At 39.0% G+C, this 21,564-nt stretch overlaps 1 protein-coding gene across 6 annotated transcripts in view; it reads left to right on the top strand.

Annotated features, from left to right (window-relative positions):
• SPAG17 (sperm associated antigen 17) overlaps positions 1-21,564 on the top strand; it is a 241,090-nt gene that overhangs the window by 151,086 nt on the left and 68,440 nt on the right. For all 6 annotated transcript variants that reach the window (XM_042993865.1, XM_042993867.1, XM_007075678.3 and 3 more), the window contains exons 27-31: positions 334-512; positions 2,854-3,013; positions 11,539-11,756; positions 13,616-13,760; positions 15,486-15,640. In XM_042993865.1, the coding sequence (XP_042849799.1) occupies positions 334-512; positions 2,854-3,013; positions 11,539-11,756; positions 13,616-13,760; positions 15,486-15,640 (857 nt within the window). The remainder of the gene's footprint in view (positions 1-333; positions 513-2,853; positions 3,014-11,538; positions 11,757-13,615; positions 13,761-15,485; positions 15,641-21,564) is intronic.

The raw sequence follows: 21,564 nt of genomic DNA, 5'->3' as shown, positions 1-21,564 counted from the left end.
AGAGAAAAGTGCCAACAGGGAGAAAAGGGAACCTCTAAGGACAGCAAAGCTCTGCTTCCTTCCTAATTTTGCCAGAGGTGTCCTAGAACTCATGAGAAAGAATGGGTTGTACATAGAGAAGGTACCTATTGAGTACCTACAGACGACCTTCTTTACTACATTTGCCCATATAGCAAAGGTAGAAAAGAACCAGTGCTCTGCGCCATCGGTCATGACATGGAAACTGCCCTATTACTCAGCTGTAGACAGAAGAATGAAAACAATTAAGCAACAAGATAAAACACCGGCCACACAGCATTGCCCAGTTCACATTAAGGCTTGCTTTTTTTTCAGATGGGAATGTTATGGATGAGGAACCCACTTGGGACATCATGGTCCGGCAGAGCTACCCCCAGAAGGTGAAGCACTATGAGTACTATAAGACGGTGATGCCACCAGTGGAACAGGAGGCATCAAGAGTTATCACCAGGCAAGGCACTGTTGTCAAGTACATGTTGGATGGATCCACACAGGTAAGAGAATGTTAGGTAAATAATTCTCCTTCCTGCTGCAAAGTAAAATACAAACAAGCTATGGGGCAGGAGTAGTGTTGTGGTAGGTAAGAGGGACAACCCACTTGAAAATGGAGTGACACTGGAGATGGAAAATTGAGAATAGAACAGTAGAATAGAATAGAATAGTCTGCCAATAAGACTATTTGTATCCTTATTATAAATAAGCTTATTCTATATATGACCCAAGGCTGAGGATTAAACACAGTGTTCGCCTCCTCTGCCTCTCAAGGCACCTTAAAATAATAATAATAAAAAAATACTTTTGAATAGTGCATTCACAACTGTACTGGAAAACAACAAGATGTGTCATCAGTGGATGAAAATTGTGTGAGAATTTCTAGAAAATGCAAGTCAGGTGAGATCAGACTGACGGAGAAACAGAAGAAAGTTTAAAACATGTACAGTGAAAAGCCTGCAGCAAAATTCAAACTCAGAAGTTTTAACACAGACATTTCACAGATGGAGATCTGCACTCAGAAAATCGAGTTAGTGTCCCAGGTGACTCACTACTACCTGGAGGGTGGCAACCAGACATCAAAATACCCAGGAGATGTGTGTCCTGCTCCATTCCTTCCCAGCGACCAGAGGCTACGCCACCAAGAAGTGAACAGGGATCCTCAAACAGAAATATGACTGTGCACCCAAGAGCCATCAACCCTACAGAAAAACCAACTGCATGAAAGTAAATTACAGAATAATAAAAAATTAAAGACAGAGCACCTAAGAAGAAGCATAGTTAAACAAAAAACTTGGAAGGGAGTAGAAGTAATATAGACAGACACTTGAGAGGCTAACAATCTATAAAATAACAATAAAAAAAGAACAGTTGCTGTGGAAAAAAAGTCGAGAGTTTTTAGATACTAAAAATGACAATTGTGTATCAAATCACTATGTTGTACACCTGAAAGTCAGATAATAGTGTATGTCAGTATACTTCAATTAAAAATTTAAGAGGGGTTCCTGGGTGGCTCAGTCAGTTAAGTGACCCACTCTTGATTTTGGCTCAGATCATGATCTCATGGTTATTGAGTCCAAGCCCCATGTCAGGCTCCGCACTGACAGTGTGGAACCTGCTTGGGCTTCTCTCTCTCTCCCTCTCTCTCTGCCCCTCCTCTGCTCATGCATGCTCTCTCTGTCTCTCTCTGTCTCTCTCTCTCAACATAAATAAACTTTAAATAAATAAATAAATAAAAATTTAAAAGGAGAAAAAAACAAGAAAAATAATTGTGAAAATTGGGGGGGGTGGGGGAGTGGATTGTGAGGGAGAGAAAAGTTAAGAGACATGGAAAAGGGATCTGAAGAATACAATCTCCAGAAGAAGAAAATGGTGGGAGTGAAGAAGGAAAATAAAGGAAGAAACAACATAGGGAATTTTCCCAGAACGAAAAAAAAAAAATACTTTGGATTAAACAAGAGTCAATCAGGATTGATACTAATAATCTTTAAAAGATCATCTAGATATGTTGTAGTGCAGTTTTGGGACTGCGCAGATAGACAATCCCGAAAGCTTCCTAAAGGAAACCAGTTACCTAGTACAGAATGGACGGGATGGACGTTAGATTTCTCATGAGCAGCAGCTGGTGGTGGTTCTTGTCATGTTCATTGGTGAGCGATAGAGATTGATCCAGACAGATGTATCTGTAGCACCTGTAGACACCATATCTACTAGATAGATATCGACAGACACTAAACATTTAAATATGTGATAAAGTTTTAAATGTAGTCATTATGTAAGTTGCAACAGAGTGCATAATTTTCCAGTGACATAGGGGAAGGATAAAGAATAGAGAAAATAGGGGTTCCTGGATGGCTCAGTCGGCTAAGTGTTCAACTTTGGCTCAGGTCATGATCTCACGGTTCGTGAGTTCAAGCCCTGCAGCAAGCTCTATGCTAACAGCTCGGAGCCTGAAGCCTGCCTCGGATTCTGTGTCTCCTTCTCTCTCTGCCCTTCGGCTCATGCTCTATCTCTCTCTAAAATAAATAAACATTAAAAAAAAATTTTAATGGAGAAAATAAAAACTCAAGTTAATCCAATAAAAGACAAGAAATAAAAAGAAAGGAAACAAAATAGAAGGTAAATGGAAAACATTAAATAATATTATTTTGCTGGATAGTAAGCTATTCTCTCTGTGCTCCCAATCTATCCTCCTATATTATGTTTGTGTTGCTGAGTCTGGAGGTCTGCAAAGAGTGTTTTTCCTTTGGATTTATTTTAACTTATGTCAGTTTGACACAGCATTAAATGTTAACCAGCCTCTTGCTTGCTTCTGAGAACGTAAGGATTTCGCTTTTCCTTCAGATTCTCTTTGCCGATGGTGCCGTGAGCAGTAGTCCTGATTCAGGTTCTGTTTGTCCTCCTGGTGAAATGCCAACAAGCCCTCACAATGGTGACTTTATGGACACGGCTTCTCAGCATAAATCAGAAATTATCCCATCTGAGATTGTCATCACAAAGAAAGGTAATAATTGAAGACTTTCAGTTTATAATGGATTTAATAAGCCTTCAAATGCTCCATAAATGTTCATTATTGTTATTCTTTTACTTCTCATCTTTTCTATGAATATATTCATCTATACTCATAGACGCATATACATATGTATAAACTTTAATTGGAATCACAGCATTACACACTGTCATGAACGGCTTCCTTCTCGTGGTAGTAAATAACGAACATTTTCCTATGCCATTACATACACTTCCACATTAGGTCTAGTGCTGGGCTAGTGTTTTAGGGTTAGTTGACCAGATCGGTAATGTCAAGGTTCTAAGTAGGCATCTCTTTGGTTCTCTTGACTTTCCTCAGAGCTGCAAAGGCCCCAGGTTCTCATGTAGTAACCCTCAAAGCAAAACGCGAAGAGAGTGGACACAAGAACTTTCAAGGTTGTCTGTCTATCAGGGAGGAAAACATTTCTGGATTCCACCGCCTTCCCCCACCAGAAGACCTTCCCTTATATCTCACTGACTAGACCTGGCCAGGGACCTAAGCTGGAAAAACAAGCATTTGACGTTTCTGGCCTTTTTCTCAGGAGATGCGCACTACCTGTAGGGAAAAAAGAAGTCGGGTAACAGTTGAGTAAGCAATCAACAGTGTCTGCCATAGTCTAAATTATGAAATTGCTCTCCTCAGAGGTATTCTCGATTTACACCCCTACCTCCAGTGTTGTACGAAAATATTTTCTTCCTCATACCCTTGCCGATGCTGGATTTCCTCATTCTCTTAATCTTATTCCATTTGATAGATAATTAATAATCTTATTATTGTGTTAATTTGCATTTCTTTATTACTGGTGAGGTTGAATATTCAATAATTTTTTTCTTTATGAATTTTTCTATTCACATATTTTCTTGTTTACCATTCAAGAAATGGGAAGAATGGGAAGTTCATTATTTACATATTTATTTATAAGAGATCTTTAGATGTAGGACATGTGTGTTTGTGTACCAGGCACAATTCTGAATACTTTAAAGTATTAAATCAGTGAATCCTCATAGCAACCCTGTGTGATATATATTTTAATAATCCCACTTTACAGATGATGAAATTGAGACACAGAGAGGTTAAATAACTGCCTTGAGGCCTCTCAGCTAGTAAGTGGGAGAGCTGGGATTTGGATCTGGGCACCTGCGTCGCAAATTTTTCTCAATCTCTCATTTGACTTAAATGGTCTGAGACCAGGATTTAATCTTCTTTGTCAGTTTCACACACACACCCCTCCCCACCACCACCACAGTAACCAACGACCAAGAGGCAAATTGAGTTCCTTTTTTGGTTGCTCAAAATTTACCGAAATAGACTTTCCTTTGGTAGTAGCAAAAGGTCCTTGGTTGAAGTGAATGAAAGCATCCTCGTAGCTTTCAAACTCCCCAGCTCAAAGGCTCCTTCCTTTTCTGATAGGAGAGGACTTCATGTAAGGGTGGCCACTTTCCTTAGCACCCCACAGGGTTCCAAAGAGTTTCCACCTCCAGCATGGTGTGCTCCAGATTTCTTCAAAGCCCTCCCATCCGAGGTGATGCATTCACTTTAAAAACAAAAACAGGGGCACCTGGGTGGCTCAGTCGGTTGAGCGGCTGACTTTGGCTCAGGTCATGATCTCACAGTCCGTGAGTTCGAGCCCCAAGTGGGGCTCTGTGCTGACAGCTCAGAGACTGGAGCCTGTTTCAGATTCTGTGTCTCCCTCTCTCTGACCCTCCCCCATTCATGCTCTGTCTCTCTCTGTCTCAAAAATAAATAAACGTTAAAAAAAATTAAAAACAAAAACAAAAAAAAACAAAACAAAAAACAAATAGACTTTTTCTTTTTGAGAGAGAGAGAGAGAGAGAGAGAGTGCATGGGCAGGAGAGGGGCACAGGGAGAGGGAGAATCTTAAGCAGGCTCCACACTTCAGCACAGAGCCCAGTGCCGAGCTAGATCCTACAACTGTGAGATCGTGACCTGAGCCAAAGTCAAGAGTCCAACACTCAACTGACTGAGCCACCCAGGTGCCTCTAGACTTTTTTAAAAAGTTTTTTAAAAATATTTATTTAGTTTTGAGAGAGAGAGAGAGAGACAGAGCGTGAGCAGGGGGAGGAGGAGAGAGAGGGGGAGACACAGAATCTGAAGCAGACTCCAGACTCTGAGTAATCAGCACAGAGCACAACGCGGGGCTTGAACTCACAAACTGTGAGTTCATGACCTGAGCCAAAGTCGGTCGCTCAACCAACTGAGCCACCCAGGGGCCCCATTAGACTCTGTTTTTAAGAGCAATTTTAGGTTTGCAGAAAAAATGTGCAGAAAGTACAGAATTCCTCCGTGCTTCCTCTCTATCTGGCTCACTGCTTTCCCTGTTTTAAACACATGTCATGGGGCGCCTGGGTGGCTCAGTCAGTTGAGCGTCTGACTTCAGCTCAGGTCTTGATCTCGTGGCTCATGAGTTCAAGCCCCACGTTGGGCTCTGTGCTGACAGCTCAGGACCTGGAGCCTGCGTCAGATTCTGGATCCCCTTCTCTCTCCGCCCCACCCCTGCTTGTGTTCCGTCTCTATCTTTCAAAAAAATGAATAAACATTAAAAAAATTAATAAACACATGTCTTACAATTGATGAACCAATATTGATACATTATTATTAACTGAAGTCCATAGTTTGCATTAGGGTTCAATCTTTGATATGTACAGTTCTAAGAGTTTTGACAAATGCATAATGTAGTGAATCCTACCACTACAATATCATACAGAATAATTTTACTCCCTGTGGGAAAAAACAAAAACCCTGTGCTCTATTCATCTTTCTCCTCACCCTCTCCCAAAAACCAGTACCTGTGAGCCAACACTCTCTTTTTCCTTCCACCCAGGACCTTGGAACCACTAATCTACTTTCTGTTTCTATGGATTTACACATTCTGGACATTTCATATAAACAGAAGCATACAATATAAGACCTTTTGTGACTGGTTTCTTTTTATCTAGCGTAATATTTTCAAGGGTCATCTATGTTGTAACTTGTGTCAGTACCTCATTTTTATAGCCGAAGAATATTCTCTTGTATGGATATACCACACTTTGTTTACACATTCATCAATGATGGACATATAGGTCGTTTCCACTTTTAGGAAATTACAAATAAAGCTGATGCAAACATTTCTGTACAAGTTTTTGTGTGGACAGATATTTTCATTTCTCTTGAGTACATAAACCAGGAGTGGAATTGCTGGAATAATAACTCTGTGTTTCTCGTTTTGAGCACCTGATAAACTGTTTTCCAAAGCAGCCGCCTTATTTTATTTTTCACCAGCATGTTGAACACTTTTTCATGTGCTTAGTGGCCATTTTTTACCTTCTTTGGAGAAATGTCTATTCAAATCCTTTCCCCAATTTTTTAATAAGTTATTCATCCTCTTATTATTGAGTTGTAAGTATACTTTGTATATTTTGGATACAACTTCCTTATCAGATACATGATTTGTGAATATTTTCTCCCATTCTTTGTGCTCTTTCTCTACATTCTTCATGATGTCTTTTCATGGTGTCCGTTTTGCTGAAGTCCAATGTATCTGCTTTTTTCCCCCCTCTGGTTGCTTGTGGTTTTGTTATTATATTTAAGAAATTAGTGAATAATCCAAAGTCACAAAGATTTATTCTTATATTTTCTTCTAAGAGTTTTATATTTTTAGTTCTTGAATTTGGGGTTTTTAAATCCATTTTTATAGAACTTTTAAAAAATATTTATTTACTTTTGAGAGAGAGAGAGAGAGAGAGAGAGAGCATGTGCACACATGTGGGGAAGGAGCAGAGAGGGAGGGAGACACAGAATCTGAAGCAGGCTCCAGGCTCTGAGCTGTCAGCACAGAGCTCAACGTGGGGCTCAAACCCATGAACCATGAGATCATGACCTGAGCCGAAGTCAGACATTCAACCAACTGAGCTGCCCAGGTGCCTCTTTATATAACTTTTTATACGACAAGAGATAGGGGTCCAGATTCATTTTTTTGAGTTTACTAAAAAACAATTATTTCCCCCATTGAATTGGTTGGCACCTCAGTCAAGAATCAATTAACCATCAATGGTAAGGTTTATTTTTGGACTCTTACTTCTGCTCCACTGATAAATATGTTTGTCCTTATGCCAACATCTCACTGTCCTGATTACTACAGCTTTTTAAGTTTGAAGCTGGGAAGTGGGAGTCATCCATGTTCGTTTTACTTTTTTAATGTTGTTTGGACTACTCTGGGTCCCTTGCATTTCTCTATGAATTTTGGGGACAGATTGTCAATTTCTACAAAAGAGGCAGCTGGGATTTTTAAAAAAAAAAATTTTTTTAACGTTTATTTATTTTTGAGACAGAGAGAGACAGAGCATGAATGGGGGAGGGTCAGAGAGAGAGGGAGACACAGAATCTGAAACAGGCTCCAGGCTCTGAGCTGTCAGCACAGAGCCCGACGCGGGGCTCAAACTCACGGACCGCGAGATCGTGACCTGAGCCAAAGTCGGACGCTTAACCGACTGAGCCAGGCAGCTGGGATTTTTATAGAGATTCCACTGAACATGTAGCTAAATTCTGAGAGTATTGACATCTTAACAATATTGTCCCTAATTCATGAACTTGGGATATCTTTCCACTTATTTAGAACTTCTTTAATTGCAATCCATACTGTCTTATAGTTTTCGGTGTGCAATTATTACGATTGTTTTGTTAAATTTTTCGTGTCTTATTCTTCTTGATCCTATTATAAATGGAATTGTTTTCTTTATTTTTGGATTGTTCATTGATGGTGTATACCAATATAATTGATTTTTTTGTTTGCATTTTGAGCTAGTATCTTAAAATCTTGCTGACCTTTCTTATTCTACCCTTTTTTTGTTTTGCAGCAACTCTGGAAATAAGATCCTAACCCCCAGTGTTTGTTGTTGTTGCTGTTATTGCTGTTTGTTTAGTGACTTTACTGAACTTCTTCTTGTGAATCTCTTTCCTTTGTCCTGTGTAGCTACTGAAGTTTCTGCTCTGTTAGCCCAGTGGTCAGGTAGTGATTAGGCAGGGGTTCCCTTACATACCTCAAACCAACAAGTCTCCCAGCTTTTGCCAAGGGGATGTGTGTGCTTACTGGGGCATTCCTTCATCGCTCTCGCAGTTTAGACCCTAGCCTTAGCCTCAAACTCAGCCCGTGTTTCTCAGGTGTTTCTTGGACATGAGTACAATCCTGCATGTACATGTGGATTCCTAGGAAATGACAGATTCCTAGGAAAATGATAGAGTTTTTCAAAGTCCCTTTGGTCATCTCATTCTCTAGCTTTTCCTTTTAAGTTTTTAGGTCAGCCTCTTTTTTGCCCCAACTGTTACTGCTGCCTTAGACAGCCACGTTGTGAACAATCGCCACTGACTTTTTCAGCAGGAGCCCCAGGAAAAGGTGGTTTATAATGAGCGAATTCTGACCCAGGTCAGGGTGAGGATTTTCAGGGAGTTTTCAGAGAAGTGAAACAATGACAAGTCTTTGGGAATGGGGCTTTTAGAGAGAATTGCAGGCCTATCTGCCCCCTCCAGTGGCTGCCAGATTGTCACAGCTACTGTAACTCCAAGGCTACTGTTTTTCAAGGTTACTGCAGAGCTGGAGATGGGGTGGAGGGCATGGAGGGGGGTGGGGGTGGGTGCGGATGGAAGGTGAGAATTGGACAAGTTATAACAACACAAAGCAGTTATTCTTACTGAGATGCAACTGTTTTCTTGAATTGTTTCTTGGATTGTTGCAATTCTTTGGTTTATATCCAGAGTTCTGAAAGAGTTGACTTTGATCATTTTTTCCCAGCGCTCTCACTGTTTTGATGGAAGAATGGTTTTTTGAAGGTCCTTTCTTGCCATTCCAGAAGTACTTCTCCCATCTCACAAGAAATACTCTTTAGTATTTTCTTTATTTTTAGCTCTAAATATTTTCTAATTTCCATAATGACCTCCTTTTTGACCCATAATGTTTTTAAATTTCCAAAACTATGAAGTGTTTCTAGGTTTTTTTTAATAATTGATTTTTAACTAATCTTTTGAAATTTGTCAAAACATGATGTATAGCCTCATATATGGGCAAGTGTTGTAAAAAGTCTGTGTGTGATTGGAAGGGCATGTATCCTGTAGTTATTGAGTATAGTGTTCTCTTTGTGTCTATTAGATCAAACCTGTTGGTTGTGTTGTCTGGTCCATTTTCAAGTTCAGCAAACTTCTCTGCAAAGGACAAGATAGTAAATATTTGACTTAGACCTGGTGAGCTGTATTATCTCTGTCACAACTACTCAACTCTGCCCTTATTACACAAAAGTAGCCATAGACAGTACATAATCAAATGAGCATGCTGTATTGTGTTTACATAAAACTTATGAACACTAAAATTTGAATTTCATGTAATTTTCACGTATCACAAGATATTATTATTCTTTTGATTTGTTAATTATATAGAAACGTCAAAAGAAGTGTTACTACACAGACTATACAAAAACATATAGCAAACCATATTTGCTCTACAGGTCAAATTTACCAACCAGTATTGTATAACTTCACAGATATTTTTAATCTGCTGTAACAATTTGTTTCAGCAGAAGTATGTTTAAATAAGGGTAGAATAGTCTACTCAGTGCTATACTCCTTATAATTTAATCTTTACTTCTTTATTTCTGAAATTATTACATCTTTTGAATAGTTCTGTCCAATTTTTCTTTATATACTTTGGGGGTATGGTTTTAGATACTTATAAATTTAAAAATTATAATATCTTTGTGGTGAATTTAACATTTTATCAGTATGCAGTGGTTTTTTGTTCTAGGATTCTTTTTTGCCCTAATGTCTATTCTATGAGGGCAAAATTGTATTTTGCTTACCTTATTATATTATTATATTATTATAGACACACCAACTATTAATCCCTTTACAGTGTAACTTTTTCATATTTTATTTTACTTTCTGTGGTTTATGTTTAAATGTATGTCTTGTGAGCAACTTATAGGGTAATATTTTTAAAATTCAGTTTGATAATTTTTGTCTTTTTACCGGAGCTTCTAATCCATTTATCGTATAACAGATAGCTTCCCAAAAAATGTGTTTATGTTGTCTTCATCCTTTGATGATAATTTCACTGGGTACAGAATTCTGGATTGACAGATGTTTTCTCTCAGTATATTCACAAAAATTCTCTATACTCTTCTTGCTTCCAGTGATGATGTCGAAAAATTGGCTGTCAGTCTAATTGCTATTGCTGTGAAGATAATCTAACTGCCTTGAATATATTTTCTTTTTTATTTTAATTTCAATACAGTTTAGCTGGGTGTGGATTTCTTTTTATTTATCCAGTTAGTATACGTTGAGGTTCTTAAATCTCTGGGTTAATATCTTTCATTGATTCTGGAAAGTTCTCAATAGTTACCTCCTCAAATATTGTTTCTGTTCCTTTTTTTCTCTTCTTTTAGAATTCTAATTAAGCATGTATTAGAGATTTTTACCTCTCTTTTATTATTTCTATCGCTTTGACTCTCTGAGAGTCATTCGAAATAATTTCTACAGGTCTATCTTTCAGTGCTCTTTTAATGCTCTGGAAATAGAAGTAAGTCCAAATTAAATCCTAGGGCAATGGTATCTGTCTTATTTGGGTCTTCCCATTAGCTGAGTCTGCATATTAGTCCAGGTTTGATGCTCTGATGCACATTTCATACTCGGACTCTGAGGAATCTTCCAAGAGTTAACAATCCTTTACTATCTTTTCTTGTAATTTGCTTCTGGGTCTGAATTCACTTCATCATTGAGGTTTGATAACATGGGAAAATTTCATCTACAGATCACTTATTATTATTTATACAATGGAGCAAATCTATCCTGAAAAAGGGATTGAGACATTATTCAGAGTTCCTTGAGGGCTTTTTCATTACTGTCTTCCAAATAGATCGTGGTAGGGAGGGATAGGGATGAGATATGCATCAGATGATTATCAATGGAGTAGTCGAACTCTACAAATCCTCTCCCCTAGTGAGAGGCCAAGGATATATGCCTGGTTGGTAAAGTTCTCCAGATCCAGGGCTGAAGAAAGCTGTCTCCTATCTGTGACTAACAAAATGACAAAATCAGGGGAATGAAGAGTTAAAAATCTCATATAATGCTAGAGTTAAGTAAGTCAAAGAAGGAGTCAAAGGTAGGGAGCAAAGGTAGGCTTTAAAAACCAGGGTACAGAGCCCCAAATCTGGAATCCAGGGAGCTATAAGCAATACTCAAAGGTATACAGCAGTTGACCAAATAGGTATTGTGCCATAGAGGGTGAGCTGTATATGCACGTGTCTATTTGGGGAGAGGTGGTGGGAATCCAGCCAAGGTTCAAGTGCATGACTTGATATATTTTTCCACTTGAAAAATAATATAACTGATGAATACTACATATAATTTCTATGCCACAGTGTCTGAGGTAGTTTACAGTGTGTTAAAACTTAGTAATTTATGTAATTGATATTATAGTTACATTGTGTTTGATTTTACTTGAACTTCTACAGGAAAAAGTCACAAAAATCAGTCATCAATGGCACATAAAAATGAAAGCCATGAACCTCACCCAGAGACGGTTCAAGCAGTAACTCCTGCAGACGTTCATGTAGGCACCTGGTTTACAACCACACCTGAAGGAAATCGGATTGGCACCAGAGGACTGGAAAGAATCGCAGACATGACCCCATTATTATTCTTTAAGGCCACAGATCCTGTCAGTGGAACGGTATGGCAACCTATTGTATGTTGCAAATTTTTATAAGTCATTAGAGTTCTGAAACACATAGAAGAGTGCCTGGCAAATAATTAGTTTTCTGTAACTGGTAACTAGATGGATGGATGAACACACGGACCCATCTTCCCAAACACAAAAACACTGAGTGGTTTATTTGACTAACATAACGTGCCATGAAATAATAATTTTTGAAATGGGAAACAGATCATGAATGTACCACTTTTAACACTTGGAAGATTGTGTCACGTGTTTCTTTATGTTGAATGTATTTGTGTGTATGTCTTATCTTCTAGAAGTTGAGGGGCTGTGCTTGGTTCCTACTTCTTTGTGTGCAGCTGCAAAGAATGGTAGAAATTTGCTCGTGATCCTTGACTGCAAAGTATGTATGGTATATTTAAGGAGATACTCACATTAAATAATTCAAGAATTTAGTAACACTCCAGAGCAACTGTACAAAAGATTTTATTTGTGGCCTAAGAATAAGTGACAAATGAGTGGTATAGAAAATAATGGTTTGATTAATGATAAGAAATCAAAACTTCTGGGATGAACGGTAGCACCTTCTGTGTGCCGGGATTTCTGTTAGGGATTTGGGGTTTTGTGTACACTATCTCATTCAGTCTTTGCACCAATGAATATTATATGACACTGATGAGGAAATTGGGCCTCCGCAAGTTAAGTAATGTGGTCAAGAATATATCCAGGAAGTGTTGGATTCCACTTGGGCAGCTCTTAGCTCTTTCCGCATCTGCCTCAGTTGCAGAGAGTTGCTTTGCCTGACTCACATGGTTCCAAGGTAGCTGCGTGCAGTGACTGAGTGAGGCAGGGGTATGCCAATCTGGCTCCTGCTACCAGACTTGGGACACTGGGGCAGGGGATACTGGCTCCCGAGCTCCTGCCAGTTGACTGAGGCTTTGTCAGGTCTGTGCCACAGCTCAGCTTCTGCCTCTGCCCATTCATGCTTCCTTCCCCTTCCTTTCACAGATGGTGTCCAATTGGCAATAATAGCAATTTATATAATACATATTTCAATCATGGTGTTCAATTGGCAATAATTGCAAATTATATAATATATAATTCAACCATTGAGTATTTTCTAACTTGTACTGTCCTAACTGTAAGGGCCACAATATTTCACCAAAGAGTCCAGATGGGTGTGAGAATGGGTTTATCAGCTGTTTTTTGACTCAAATGTCTGGGGCTGTTGGAAGCAGATGATAATTGCCTTCTTATCTCTTTATAGAAGGCATAAATCACTATATATGAGAAAGAAATGTACACTATTCATTATTTTAGGTTCTTATCCTTGGAACTCTCAACCAGTATGTACAATGAGGAATACTTCTGCAGAACATGGTGGTTAAGAGCATGATTCACCTTCTGTTCTGATGACATTAGGCCAAGATTGGCATAGGAAAGGCAGCCTCAGCAGGCCATGCTTACTTTAAACCTATAATTTTCAAGGAGGCAGAACCTGGGGTCATGTTCCCAGACAGAACTTGGCCAGGCCAGTCCTGATACTAACTTTTCATTCACAAATACATGACAATGGAAGGAGCATCGATGTTCAAGTCAAACAACCTTAGTCGACACCAGCCCTGACATTTGCTGAGTGACCTTGAGCAAATTTCTTAACTTCTCCAAGCCTAACTTCCATCATCTACAAAATGGGGATAGCATTGCCCACCTCCTAGGAATTGTTGTAAAGCTTTGTCAAAGTAGATGAGATAAAACTTTAGCTTATAAACAGATAACCAGGATTTTGATGATATTCAATGAGGCATAAAAATAAACGCACTTGGGATTAACCCACCTGACCAAATGATCATGCTCTGCCTTTGTATGTTCAGGTCATGATAACTCGAGAAGACAGAGTGATCATTGTGGAAAAGAAAGATGGTACGCGGATAGTGGATCATGCTGATGGTACCAGAATCACAACCTTTTATCAAGTTTATGAAGACTGTATTACTCCTCCGGATGATCAAGAAATAAGTAAGTTATCCTTTGCTTTTGCTTTTTTATTTTGAGAGCGAGAGAAAGAGAGAGAGCATGAGTGGGGCAGAGGGAGAGAGAATCCCAAGCAGGCTCCATGCTCAGCACAGAGCCCAACATGGGGCTCAATCCCATGACCCTAGGATCATGACCCGAGTCGAAATCAGGAGTTGGTCACCCAGCCCACTGAGTCACCCAGGTGCCCCAAATATTTGCTGTCTTTAGAATAAGACAAGGAAGAGCCTCACTGCTCTTATTAACACACACAGGAAGAATATTTTTTTGAAGAACTCTGTCAACCAAAGAGTGCGTGCGCAGTCAAGAGCAGAGCCTCTTAGGTCCTGCTGTTATAATCTTTACCCTCAACAGACACGGGAGTGATAAAAGCCCTAGCTGGCTGTAGATAGTATTGGCACCTTTTTCTATTTTCACCACGAAAACCTAGATTGGTCTAGATTGGTGGCAATCAAAAGTAAATAATCATGACTCAATTGCCCTGGACATCAGCGCTCACACCTGTTTCCATTAATCCTTAAGGAATCTGATCTGCATACAGGTGACCTCAGGTCCTCCTTCAGTTCTGAACACGCCTCTCATCAGAGAGACGGTGTGAGAGAAAAACAAGCAGGGGCTCGAACTCACAAACTGCAAGATCATGACCTGAGCCAAAGTCGGATGCTTCACCAACTGAGCCACCCAGGCGCCTCTTAAGATTTTTAAAGACAAATTATTCTCTGACTCCCTTTTCTTTAATTCCAGAGTTTATTTGTTCAGTGCATTAAGTGCTTCATTAAATGTCGCCAAATTAAGTGTGACAAAATTGGCAAGTGAATGGGAAAAGAACAACCTTCCTACCCCACTGGTTAGAGGGAACATTAGAAGAGCCACCGGAGAGGGCAATTTAATGTGCCTATCATACGATGCACTAACTCCACTTCTCTTCCTCTTACTACACACTCTTACACACTTGTCCAAGGAAACGTGTTCAGGGCATTACTTGCAAATCCAAGTCCAATATCAAAATACTGGTAAATAAATGGCCTCAACACCAGAATAGGAAAATAGAAGGCAGTACAATCTTATAAAGGAATACTATACAGTAGTTAAAAGGAATGAAGTATATCCACACATATATAGCCACACACCTGTATATCAAGAGGGCTGAAGTTCTCAAAGCAATGTTAAGTACAAAAAAGTAGGTGCAGAATGATACATACAGTGATATATAATCTACGCATATTTAAAGCCCACAAAAGATGATACATTATTTTTGATACACATATTTATATAAAAGATAAAAATAGATTTCAAGAGAAAGGAGTAAACCCAGGGACCAGGAGAAAAGTGAACTTCAACTCACCTGTAATTTTTCTCTTGTATATATATGAAAAATGTTGAAACAAATATGGTAAAACACTAACAAGTGTACATTTTGATTGGTGAGTATATGAATAATTAAATTATAATTTATGCTCCTCTGGATGTTTTCAATTTCTCAAAATAAACATAGTAGAACAAAATAGCGCACTAAATTAAGTAGGAAGAGTTGTTCTGGAAGAACGACTCTGCGTTGACAGTGAGTGGGCCACACACACCAGCCCTGTGGTGTGAGTCCTCAGCACCCATCCCCACCAGGGGCCAGGAGACAGGAACAAACCCAGCAGGTGGGCGTGTTTCCCAATGTGTGCATCCTGTCACATCTGCTTACCTTGCATTTGCTTGCAGCCGAAAGTCCTCAAACGGTCACCAGGCAGGTAAAGTGCATGCGGATCGAAAATGCACACTATGCCACTGTCATCACCAACTGCGAGGACAGTAGCTGCTGTGCCACCTTTGGGGACGGGACGTCTATTATTGCAAAACCACAGGGAACATATCAGGTGGGTCTGTGGGGAAATGAGGGTGCCAGAGACAAGCGTCCATTCAACTAAGAGAACCCACTCCTCTGGGGCGGTGAACATGCCTGCCATGTACAGCTGATGTTCCTTTTGTCTCATGTTCTTAGAACACATTTCTCAATCTCTTTTTTACTTGTTCACCTTCTTCTGACAATCCATTGCAGAAAGAAACAAAAACAAAACAAAACAAAACAACAACAATAACAACAACAACAAATGTCCCGCTTGTCTTACAATGCTTTGGCATTTTTGGATCAAGGTTTTAAACCAGAATGTAGTTGGTGGGGATCTTTTATGTGGTAGGTGGCAGGCACTGTTAGAAGCCCTCATGTGGTCTCTCCTGTGCCTACCCGACCGGCTTCACCTCCTGAGACCTCTGACCTCATTCATATTCTCCCGTCCTTCCCATCTCCAGCCCACCTTCACTCTACCTAATGTCCTGACATGATGGGGGGCGGGGAGCATAAGGCCTGTGTGGTCCTAGGAGGGCAGTTTGTTCTTGAAGGGTCAGGGAGGAACACTGTTAGCAGCTCCTGTACCTCCCTACATTTCCCTATTAATCACAACCACCCAGTGTCAGCCTGCAGTCCCTTTAGCCTTAGAAGGATTTGCCCTTATCATTCTGCTTGCTGGAGACGAGACACAAGTGCCAGGATGTCGGATACAATGTCACCGGATGCTGACAGCTCAAAGCCTGAAGATGATGGACATAGAGCTCATTTGTTACTGTGGAAGCTGCTGAAGGCCAGTTCATTCTCCCCCCACGCCCACCTTTCTCTCCCTCTTCTTCCAGTGTAGACTGTTAGGGGGCAAGGCAGGTGCTGAAAGTGAGACGTGACTGTAAAGTGTTGCAGTTGGCCAAGGGGCGCAATTTTTCTTCTACAACATTCAGAATGTCCATTTTTTTCGGCAGATTGGCAGCATCCACAATCTAGTACCTTGTGTGCTACCAGAGGTCATGAGAATCCCCTAAGATTCTGTGATAAGGCCAGCTTTTGCCTTTTGTTTTTATCATAGTCCCAAACTCTAATGGTTACAACTATGAGGGCAAAGGAATTTTAGAACCAATGACAGTTGGCACTGGAGGAGGAGACCCAAACAGAAAAGAGATCCAACTTAGAGACATGGAGTGTCTGCCACTATTATGTAGTCACTTGTTCCTCCCAGGTTTGCTCAATCTCCCAAAACACAGCCGGAGAAAGGATTGGAAGGCCAATCACTCCTGATTGAGAAATACACAGACCTTAGTTCCCAACTGGAAAAAAAGAAAACAACAACAACAACAACACTCCAAATAAATTTACCAACACCTATTATAGTTCTCTAGTTGTATGGAACTGAAAGATGGCGTGCCTTCTGCACCTCCCACCCCCACCCATGGGTTGGTCATCACTTCCTCACTCACCAGCATTAGGACAATGGGCAGATGATAAGCGAAGCTGGATTTTGGGTAATGTATAAAAAGAGAGGTAGAGCTTGGTATTGTCCACCATTGTTCCTTAGCAGCACAAAAAGATTAACCAAAGCATCAAAGAAGAAGCAGGTATAACAGTTCGTATAGTCAGTATGAGACACTTCCAGAATGGTGGAGTAAGGACCTCCAGAAGTACACTACTCCATAAAAACAACTAGAAAACTGAAAATATTGTCAAAATCAACTTTTTCAGAACGCTGAAAATTAACCAAAGGATTACAACAATCAGAAAAACAAAGAAAGACGAAGACTCATTCTCAGGAAGTACAGCAAGATTCCTGGTGATTTCACTTGCCATAGTCCCCTCCCCTCCCCTAGCTTCATGGTAGCCTTGAAAATCAACACCCTCACATTCATGATAGCAATGAAAACCAGCATGCCAGTATCCACTTAAAGAGGAAGAATAGACTTAGAGCTCCCCAAAAGTCCCACCACAAAATATTGTCATTGTTGACCTGTCTGGCAGTTCCCTGGAAACCCCATTTGCAAGCATTGTCTTTGTTTCATCTGACTCTGAGCTTACTCACTACAAACAGACTTCTCCCCGAACAGTGGTAAGCTAACATTACGGCTGCCTGAAGTGGCAATAACAAAGAATAAACAAAAACATTAAAAGCAACAGCTGGGGAACAGAAGTCCTTAGAAGGCTTTGAAAAGCTCTGACATATTGCTTGGAATCATCCTCTACTGAGGGTTCGGTCTGCATGCTGCGGTATTTTTTCCAGTGTTCCAGCTGGAAGCTAGAGAAAGCTCGCTCTACTTAGCCTTCACTCCCTGCTTATGCAGATCCTCTTTATCAGCAAGGGTGAAAGATTAGGGCTCTCAGAGTTATTTTCTGGGCATGCACACAGTCCTGCACGTGAATGTGGCTTTCTAGATTCCAAAGAATATGCGCTTATAACATATAAACATGTAATTTTCTTTAACAATAATAACACAAAGAGGAGAGGGGAGGAATAGAGCTATATAGGAATAAAGACTTTATATAATATTGAAATTAAGTTAGTATTAAGTACATGTAGATGATTATAAATTAAGACGTTATTTGTGATCCTCAAGAAACTTTAAGAAAATAACTGAAAATATATAGTAAAAGAAACAATAGGGGAACTAAAAGGGCACACTAGAAATACCTGTTTAAAACAAAAGAAGGCAGTAATGGATGAATTGAGAGGAAAAAGAAGCATAAGGCATATAGAAAACAAATGAAAATTGGAAGATGTAATTCTGACCTTCTCAGTATCAGTATCAGTATTGGAAACAATCCAATAAAAAAGCAGATATTGGAAGGATGGATTTAAAAACATGATCCAAATATATGCTCCTTACAACAGATACACTTATATGGTCAAAGACACAAATAGGTTGAAGGGAAAAGGCTGAAAATAGATATACCTAGATTAAGTAATTGAAAGGGAACTAGAGTGTCTGTGCTAATTCAGACAAAATAGACTTTACAATAAAATATTACCAGAGACAAAGAGGTTATGTTCTGATGAAAAAAGGATTAATCCATCAAGAAAACATAACAATTATAAACATATTAAGCACCGAACAACACAGTCCCTAAACACATTGTTATGGAACCAGACTAGATCACTGGTGGAAAAACCAAGCGGCACTCGGAGATCTTGATGGATCAGAGTTTTATTTTACACCAGCGGGCTCAGAGGAGGTCCTTCTCCAGAGATCTGAGTCCTGAGCACAAGCATGGGGGACAATTTATCTTCTGTTACTTCCGCATTCTGCATTAGTAGTAATTTGGCGCAGGCAAATTACTTGCCTGCAGGCAAGCAGGGCAGGAAGAAGAACCTGGAAGAGGAGTCTCTAGACCTTATGTTAGTCCCGTGGGCCATCTTATGGTGCAGAACTTTACTTATTTTCCCAACAACATGAATAATTCCAGAGTTGTACATTATACAATTTAAAATGTCTTATTTTAAATGGTAAAGACTGGCATAGTTAAAAGAAGAAATAGACCATTCAACAATAATTGGAAGCTTTAGTAGCCCATTTTCAGTAATAGATTGAGCAATATACCATAAAAGTGAATGATAAAAGAAAAATAAAAGACTTAAACACCAGAATAAGCCAATGAGACCCACTAGACATCTATAGAACACTCCACTCAACAACAAAATGCATTATTCTCAAGTGCACATGGAATATTCTCTAGGAAAGACAATGTGTTACACCACAAAACAAGTCTCAGTAGATTTAAAACGTTCAAAATCATACAAAATATGTTCTACCACCACCATGGAATTAAATTAAAAATCAGAAAAGTTTGGGGAATCCACAAATATGTGAAACTTAACACAGAGAAGAAATCACAAAGAGATTTCTTTGAGATGACTGAAATTAAAAGCTTAACATACCAAAGCTTATGCAATGCAGCTAAGGCAATGCATAGAGGAAAATTATAGCTTTATATGTCTAAATGTGTATACTAAGAAGATTTCAAATCAATAACCTAAACTTCCACCCTAAGAACCTAGAAAAAAGAAGGGAAACTAAAAGCAAGCATATAGAAGTAAAAAATAGATAAGAATAGAAATAAGTAAAAAAAACAGAATAGAAAAGGTCAACAAAACCTTTAGCTAGACAGAGAGAGAGAAAGAGAGAGAGGGGAGACCCAAATTACTAGATTTAGGAATGAAAGAGAAAACATTTTTATCCTTACAGAAATGAAAAAGATTATAAGGAAATACTACGAATACCAACAGATTAGATACCGTAGATGAAAAAGATAAATTTCTGGAAAGGTACAAACTACCAAAACTGAGTCAAGAAGAACTAAAAATTTAGAATAGACCTATAACAAATAAAGAGATTTAATTGGTAATTTTAAAGTATAGCACGCAGAGAAACTCAGGTCCAGATGGCTTCACTGGTGAATTCTACCAAATATTTATGGAAGAATTAACATTGAATAATTTTCCCAAACTCTTCCAATATATAGAAGAGGAGGAATCACTTCCCAACTAATGCTACCATGTACATATTACACTGATATTACAACCAGACAAAGTCATCACAAGAAAACTCCAGACCAATGTTTATTATGAACATAGATAAAAATCCTCAAGAAAATGCTAACCAACTGAACCCAGCAACATGTAAAAAGGATTATAAATTGTCACCAAGTAGGATTTATCCCCGGAATGCAAGGTTGGTTCAAGATGAAAAAATCAATCAATATAATATACTATATTAATAGAATAAAGGACATAAACCATATGATTATCCAAATAAGACTCAGAAAAAGCATTCTACATAATTCAAAGCCCTTTCATGATTAAAAAAAAAAACACCTCAAAGCGGTAGGAATAGAAGGAAACTTCTTCAACCTGATAAAGGGCATCTACTAAAAACAAACAAACAAACAAAACAAAACAAAACAAAAACAACACCATAGCTAACAAAGAGCATCCTTATTGGTAAGATTTCCCCTAAGATCAGACATGGGACATGAATGTTTGCTCTCACCCTTCTAACTCAACATTGTACTGATTGCTATAACCAAGACAATCAGACAATAAAAACAAATAATGTGCAAGCAAATTGGAAAGAAAGAAGTAAAAGATTTTCTTTTTTTTTTTAAGATGATGAAAAAATGTATTTAGAAAATTCTTAGGAATACAATCCACCAGGAATTCAATGTACACACACACACACACACACACACACACCATTAGAACTAATAAAAGTTCAGCAAGGTGTAAGATCAATATACAAAAATCAATTGTATTTTCTTTTTTTTTTTAATTTTTTTTAACATTTATATATTTTTGAGACAGAGCGAGACAGAGCATGAACGGGGGAGGGTCAGAGAGAGGGAGACACAGAATCCGAAACAGGCTCCAGGCTCCGAGCTGTCAGCACAGAGCCTGACGTGGGGCTCGAACTAACGGACCGCGAGATCATGACCGGAGCCGAAGTCGGCCGCCTAACTGACTGAGCCACCCAGGCACCCCTGTATTTTCTACATTAACAATGAACAATCCAAAATTTAAATTTATAAAATAATTCCATTTAAAGTAGCATCAAAAGAAATAAAATACTTCTGTTCCACAAATGGCATTGGGAAAACTGGACAGCTACATACAAAAGAATGAAATTCAAGCACTTTCTTTCACCATGCAAAAAAAATAAACTCAAAATGGATTAAAGACCTAAATGTGAGGCCTGAAACCATAAAAATCCTAGAAGAGAGCACAGGCAGTAACTTCTCTGACATTGGCTCTAGCAACATTTTTCTAGATATGTTTTCTGAGGCAAAGGAAACAAAAGCAAAAATAAAATGTTCAGATGACATCAAAATTCCTTCTGCACAGTGAAGGAAATAATCACCAAAACTAAAAGAAAACCTACTGAATGGGAGAAGATATTTGCAAATGACATATTTGATAAAGAGTTAGTATCCAAAATA

The sequence above is a fragment of the Panthera tigris genome, chromosome C1, assembly GCF_018350195.1.
Source record: "Panthera tigris isolate Pti1 chromosome C1, P.tigris_Pti1_mat1.1, whole genome shotgun sequence".
NCBI classification, from domain to species: domain Eukaryota; kingdom Metazoa; phylum Chordata; class Mammalia; order Carnivora; family Felidae; genus Panthera; species Panthera tigris.
The sequence above is the reverse complement of the archived record's forward strand: the minus strand, read 5'-3'. Positions and strand labels throughout refer to the sequence as shown.